General features: G+C 46.1%; 1 protein-coding gene across 1 annotated transcript; it reads right to left on the bottom strand.

The window, feature by feature from the left end:
• Positions 1–4,059: 4,059 nt before the first annotated feature.
• Positions 4,060–5,352, bottom strand: LOC139397828 (transmembrane protein 121B-like). Its single transcript, XM_071144251.1, has one exon. The coding sequence runs from the start codon at positions 5,350–5,352 to the stop codon at positions 4,132–4,134; it is 1,221 nt and encodes a 406-aa protein (XP_071000352.1). The 3' UTR covers positions 4,060–4,131.
• Between the last annotated feature and the right edge of the window lie 1,799 nt (positions 5,353–7,151).

The raw sequence follows: 7,151 nt of genomic DNA, 5'->3' as shown, positions 1-7,151 counted from the left end.
TACATTGGCTTGATTGATTAGGAACAAACAAGGCAAGAAAGAGCCATTCCAGTTTTATTTGAGGTCAAATCAGCCAACATAAGGCTAGGTAGAAGGGCACCTCAGTCCCATCAGCCAACATAATGCTAGGTAGAAGGACACCTCAGTCCCATAAGGCTAGGTAGAAGGACACCTCAGTCCCATCAGCCAACATAAGGCTAGGTAAGGACACCTCAGGCCAACATAAGGCTAGATAGAAGGACACCCCAGTTCAATCAGCCAACATAATGCCACCTCATAAGGCTAGGTAGAAGGACACCTCAGTCCCATCAGCCAACATAAGGCTAGGTGGAAGGACACCTCAGTTCAATCAGCCAACATAAGGCTAGATAGAAGGACACCCCAGTTCAATCAGCCAACATAATGCTAGGTAGAAGGACACCTCAATCCCATAAGGCTAGGTAGAAGGACACCTCAGTCCCATCAGCCAACATAAGGCTAGGTGGAAGGACACCTCAGTTCAATCAGCCAACATAAGACTAGGTAGAAGGACACCTCATTTCCATCAGCCAACATAAGGCTAGGTAGAAGGACACCTCAGTCCCATCAGCCAACATAATGCTAGGTAGAAGGACACCTCAGTCCCATCAGCCAACATAAGGCTAGGTAGAAGGACACCTCAGTTCAATCAGCCAACATAATGCTAGGTAGAAGGACACCTCAGTCCCATCAGCCAACACAAGGCTAGGTAGAAGGACACCTCAGTCCCATCAGCCAACATAATGCTAGGTAGAAGGACACCTCAGTCCCATCAGCCAACATAATGCTAGGTAGAAGGACACCTCAGTCCCATCAGCCAACATAAGGCTAGGTAGAAGGACACCTCATTTTAAATCAGCCAACATAAGACTAGGTAGAAGGACACCTCATTTTAAATCAGCCAACATAAGACTTGGTAGAAGGACTCCTCAGTTCAAATCAGTCAACATAATGCTAGGTAGAAGGAAACCTCAGTTCAATCAGCCAACATAAGGCTAGGTAGAACGACACCTCAGTTCAATCAGCCAACATAAGGCTAGGTAGAAGGAAACCTCAGTTCAATCAGCCAACATAAGGCTAGGTAGAAGGACACCTCAGTTCAATCAGCCAACATAAGACTAGGTAGAAGGACACCTCAGTTCAATTAGCCAACATAAGACTAGGTAGAAGGACACCTCAGTTCAATTTAGCCAACACAAGGCTAGGTAGAAGGACACCTCAGTTCAATCAGCCAACATAAGGCTAGGTAGAAGGACACCTCAGTTCAATCAGCCAACATAAGGCTAGGTAGAAGGACACCTCAGTCCCATCAGCCAACATAAGGCTAGGTAGAAGGACACCTCAGTCCCATCAGCCAACATAAGGCTAGGTAGAAGGACTCCTCATTTTAAATCCCTCAATATAAATATCCTAATTTGACTTTATATGATAAAATATAATGTCCTTTTATTCCACAACGCTTCATGAAGGAACCCATCAACAATCCTGTTCACTTCACACTGCACTCAAAAAGGCACCATTTTTTTTTCTTAATAAGTGTTTTTTTCATTCCTATTCATCACCTACCTGCATCTTCATCATAGCCTGGTCTCAGATCAGTTGGTGTTCTAGCCAACTCCATACAACACAAACAGTTTGGCGTGCATTGAGGCTGAGTAACAAGGAGCTGGCGTGATGGCACATACAGACTGGAACTCAGGCTATATTCAGCTCACTCTTTTTTTTCCCCCCCATCAGGAAAAAAGAAAGTGAAGGACAAACAAATGTCACAGATCACCATTAGGTTGAATGAATTATATCACATCCAAGATCTTTTTTTAATGACCAGAGGCTTAGGTACTGGAAACTAAAGGGACTACTTTTTGTAACACAGTAAATACGAGATGGCGGCTGATGTTACGTACTGTACAAAAGTGTCTTCTCTGCAGACTGCGGCCATTACCAATATGTATTTGGGTACTTTTTTTTATCAAACATCATTTTGGTGTTTTTCACTGTATGAGAAGATCCATGAGGAGAAACAGACCTACATTTTGAGATGACAAGTGTTTACGATCGTGATTTATTCTCCGATCTGTCTGTAATCCCTGCATTCTCTCAACCCTGTTCTATTGGTTGCACAGTGACCTATATTTCTCTCATCCACATAAGGGTCTTCTGTTAGGTAATAATAGCAGTGTTTTTTTTATTTTTATCCAGAGTTCCGGCAATAGGATGTCAAACACCTCGCATATCAACGCCACACCCATCTGATTACGCATATCAACGCCACACCCATCTGATTACGCATATCAACGCCACACCCATCTGATTACGCATATCATCAACGCCACACCCATCTGATTCTGATTCCGCATATCAACGCCACACCCATCTGATTACGCATATCAACGCCACTCACATCTGATTCCACAGCTGCACATTCCTTCATAGCACCTCTGATTCCGCAGTAGATATCAACGCCACTCACATCTGATTCCATCATGTTGGAGTAGATCTAAACGATATCACATTTATATTCACTTTTTTGAAGCTCCGTTCATTTCTGGGTGACAAATTGGCAAGGCTGACCCTGTATAAATTCCATCAGTCAAGACTGTCAGTACACATTTTGACAGATAGACAGACTGTCAGTACACATGTTAACAGACAGACAGACAGACAGACAGACAGACAGACAGACAGACAGACAGTACACATGTTGACAGATAGACAGACAGACAGACAAACAAACAGACAGACAGACCAGATAGATAGACAGACAGACAGCCCAGATAGACAGACAGACAGACAGACTGTCAGTACACATGTTGCCAGACAGACAGACAGCCCAGATAGATAGACAGACAGACAGTACACATGTTGACAGACAGACAGACAGACAGACAGACAGACAGACAGACAGACAGACCAGACAGACAGACAGACAGACCAGATAGACAGACAGACAGACCAGATAGACCAGACAGACATACCAGATAGACCAGACAGACCAGACCAGATAGACCAGACAGACAGACAGACAGACAGACAGACAGACAGACAGACAGACGATATTGACTGGATACAAAGAGGTAGGCCTTGTCTTAAGGAGAGACAGAGACAGAGACAGAGACAGACAGACAGACAGACAGACAGACCAGATAGACATGTTGCCAGACAGACAGACAGCCCAGATAGATAGACAGACAGACGATATTGACTGGATACAAAGAGGTAGGACTTGTCTTAAGGAGAGACAGAGACAGAGACAGAGACAGAGACAGAGACAGACAGACAGACAGACAGACAGACAGACAGATAGACAGACAGAGACACAGTATAATAAAGAGGTTGCTCTATAGCTGCCTGCTCTATCTCATATCATCATGACACATTTTCGTGCTACTTCAAAGCATACAGTAAAATACACATAGTGATGTCAAATTCTTTAAGAAATATCAATTGATTTATATTGATAACATGAAATATTCCCCCAAAAATAGTTTAGGATATGAGAGGACATGATTACACATTAGAATCATTACGTATACCGCAATTACACACTAATCAGGTATCTATATTACCACAAGGTTTCCATCTATTCATTGATTAGGAAATGCTATTTGGAAGTTTCACAGATTGAGAGACAAGACTCTACCAACGTAAAACATGACTTTACATCGACATTGACACCATATCCAAGACTCCCATTTCAAAACGACAATCGTTGGCCAGTGGCCAGGTCTGCCAGGTTGGCCAGTGGCCAGGTCTGCCAGGTTGGCCAGGTCTTAAGCAGGTGTAGTTGATGCATAATGATTCTGTAGCACCTGTTGTTATCAAATGTTCACATCTGAATAAATGACAAAATCGTCAATAAGGCTGTCGTTGATGCATCCTCATTGGCACCCTATTCCCTATTTAGTGCACTCCCTTTGATCAGAACCCTATTAGCCCTGGTCAAAAGTAGGTGCACTATATAGGGCATAGGGTGCCGTTTAAGGGCGTAACCCTGTCCCTCAAAATTCTTCCTTCAGCATCACTCATGTGCCTTCCACCCTCCAGGGGGATAAAATAAAATCCAGGCCGTTTTAGGTCTAGGTAGTGACGGCCAGGGTGAGATCCAAGCCGGGCCTATGACTGCGTGGTAACCGCCAGGGTGTTGACATATCCATGGGGACACATATCGTTCTCTGAGACACAGTGAGAGAACTGCGCCGGGTTGCTTCCCTCACCGAACCTCCTGACACCCCGCACTGTGAAACACTGTTCTATCAGCTCCAGACACTTACAGGCCAGGAAGAACATATTCTTGAACATGAACACTGAGACGGGCATCTCGTGAACATACACCTGGAAACACCGCACCACCAGAAGTGGGGCGTTGACCAACACACCGACCAGGAACCTAGCCCAGACCCAGCGACAGCGCATCTCGGAGGCTGTCAACTCGTATAACCACACCACTGGGACGCCCAGGGCGATGAAATACACCGAGATGACCGTGTATTTTAAATAGACCGTCGGTATCTCGTTCTTCAGATACAACTCCACCAGGGTAAAACAGTCTGCGAGGTCCAGACAGGTGGTGATGAAGCAGCTTTGGGACCGGTGGCGCGTAGCTCCGTTCTGGTCCTCGGTGATAGAATTGACGAGACAGTAGAGTAACGGGACCGAGAGCAACGTGATAATCTTAAATCCGGTTACACCGAACGGAACTTTGAGCGCGATGAGATCTAATATCGAAGTCTCTAGAATGAGGACTATTTTAGGGGTGCAGGCGATCACGTAGATTAACCAGGCCAGGTAGGCGTAGGTAAACTCGCCGAGGTTACAGCCGAATATAGAGTTCTTTTGGTGGAACCCACACGCCCGCTCTCTCTTGCTCCTGGCGTTCTTCATGAAGAAGATCCCCCAGCCAGAGATCACCACCAGATCCGTGGCGATCCACGAACACCAGTACAGATCCGTGAAGATAATGAGGTAGAAATCTAGAATGCCTCCTTGGAATATCAGAATGAGGAAACACAGGATCTTGTAGAGAACGTTCCTCTTGGACCTCTGGCCGAACAAGGGAGCGGTCTGCATGAATTCCTCAGAGGTCATGATATAGGCGTCTGTAATAGCGGAGGATACTCCGGATACCAGCGGCTTGATGGAGCTCTCGTCTGGGTTGATACTCCCCGCGGACGTCTGTGTGTCCCTCCTGGACGAGGCGCTACGTATGAACAGCTGTCCGACTCCGTAGTCCGGGGCGAATGAAACCGGTGAGTCCGGGCAGATCACAGCTGCTTGGGGATGGGGATAGCTGGAGCTGGCCTTGGGGTTGTCGGCGGCACCAATTTCTGCTATCATTGTATGCATGTATTTGCGCGTTCGCTTCCCTTTCTCTCCTCTCTTCTTTTTCTTCCCTGGTTTGGTAGTGATATATGCTTTTAGCACAGAGTTTCTAAACCCAGAGGCGCAATATCGCGATACTTCCGGGAACAAGCCAGTGTTGAGGGCTTGAGAAGTCAATGAGAGACGTGAAAAATTCTTCCTTAGTTAACTTTCTCAAAATTTAAAGGCACAACCTATATTCGAGCCAAATTAAGTAGTTGAACGTGTTGTCACTCCAACTTCGTGAAAGTGACAAACTGACACGTTTTAATTTTCCTTAAAAAATGACTTTATATTGAAGGAGTGCCTTTAATTTGACGGCATGCACAATTACGTAATTTTTACGCATGCGCCTAGCTTGCCAACATTGCCATGACATCGCCTACAAGCGTGATCGGAGATTTCTATTGGAGAAGCAGTTTCTACCCGTCTTCCTACTGTACTGTCTTTGCTTTTAGGTTGGAGAGCGATAGGGGGCGCGGCGTAAACCAAGGCATGGTATTTCTCTCCCACTGGAATGAAATGCGGTGGACGGAATTATTGCTGTGTGCAGATGCGTATCACCAATCGTTTTGTTCTTTTTTTGAGCTTTCCAGGATTTTTAAATTGAGACTCCTTTCCCAATAATTCCGCAACATTGGACACGAATCATACTGTTGATATAACGGTTGATCTATCCCTAGGATTTGCTAAGCAAAATCCCTTGGTATTCTAGGAGTGCCTGGCAATTAGTTATAATAGATTAGTTATAATTCCATCACCTCTTCAGAGGTGTCATACAGGAAGTATGTCTAGAGGTGACAGGAAGTAGAGCCTCTAGCCCTATAGCTCTGGTGCAGGGCATTGTTGTGCTCTCACCATCCATCACTATCTATAATGAGCTAGCAGCCTGAAGACACCCTGGACCAGAGCTAGTCTAGCCCTCTGGTCTGAAGCATTTCTAGCTGAATCCTCCAGTAGAGTAAATGGACTACTGGTGTCTCCATGTGTCCAGAACACCGGGACCTCGGTTACCCAGGCTTCATCCCACCCGGTCTCCATGTGTCCAGAACACCGGGACCTCAGTTACCCAGGCTTCATCCCACCCTGTTAAATGGACTACCAGAACCTGTTACCCAGGCTCCATGTATCCAGAACCTCAGTTACCCAGGCTCCATGTATGCAGAACCTCAGTTACCCAGGCTCCATGTATGCAGAACCTCAGTTACCCAGGCTCCATGTATCCAGAACCTCAGTTACCCAGGCTCCATGTATGCAGAACCTCAGTTACCCAGGCTCCATGTATGCAGAACCTCAGTTACCCAGGCTCCATGTAGCCAGAACCTCAGTTACCCAGGCTCCATGTATCCAGAACCTCAGTTACCCAGGCTCCATGTATCCAGAACTTTAGTTACCCCACCCTGATCCCTGTAGTGAACTATGCTACTTTTAACTATGATCCACAGGACCCAGGTAATAGATAGTTCACTATATGGAACAGAGGTGGATTCTGGGACATAAGACATTCAGAGAGACAGCAGAGAGAAGACAGTAATATGGACTGACGTCCCGTCCCCCCCCCCCCCCCCCCGATGTCACATCAATTCCCCACCGTACACAGACATGTCATTAAACATGCCGCGGTTGATTGGCTGGGACGGCAACAGACATGTTGATTGGCTGGGACGGCAACAGACCTTCAGAGTGAGGACAAAGCACGGCAGAGAATGCTAAACCTTGAACGACTGTCCCCCCCCCCCCCTCCCCGAGTAGTTTAATGATCAGTTTAATGATAG

The sequence above is a fragment of the Oncorhynchus clarkii genome, unplaced genomic scaffold (genome assembly GCF_045791955.1).
Source record: "Oncorhynchus clarkii lewisi isolate Uvic-CL-2024 unplaced genomic scaffold, UVic_Ocla_1.0 unplaced_contig_10310_pilon_pilon, whole genome shotgun sequence".
NCBI classification, from domain to species: domain Eukaryota; kingdom Metazoa; phylum Chordata; class Actinopteri; order Salmoniformes; family Salmonidae; genus Oncorhynchus; species Oncorhynchus clarkii.
This window is presented reverse-complemented; position numbering and strand designations above follow the sequence as displayed.

Coding starts and splice junctions, on each gene's coding strand:
- LOC139397828 (XM_071144251.1), bottom strand. CDS start 5,352: ATGATAGCAGAAATTGGTGCCGCCGACAACCCCAAGGCCAGCTCCAGC.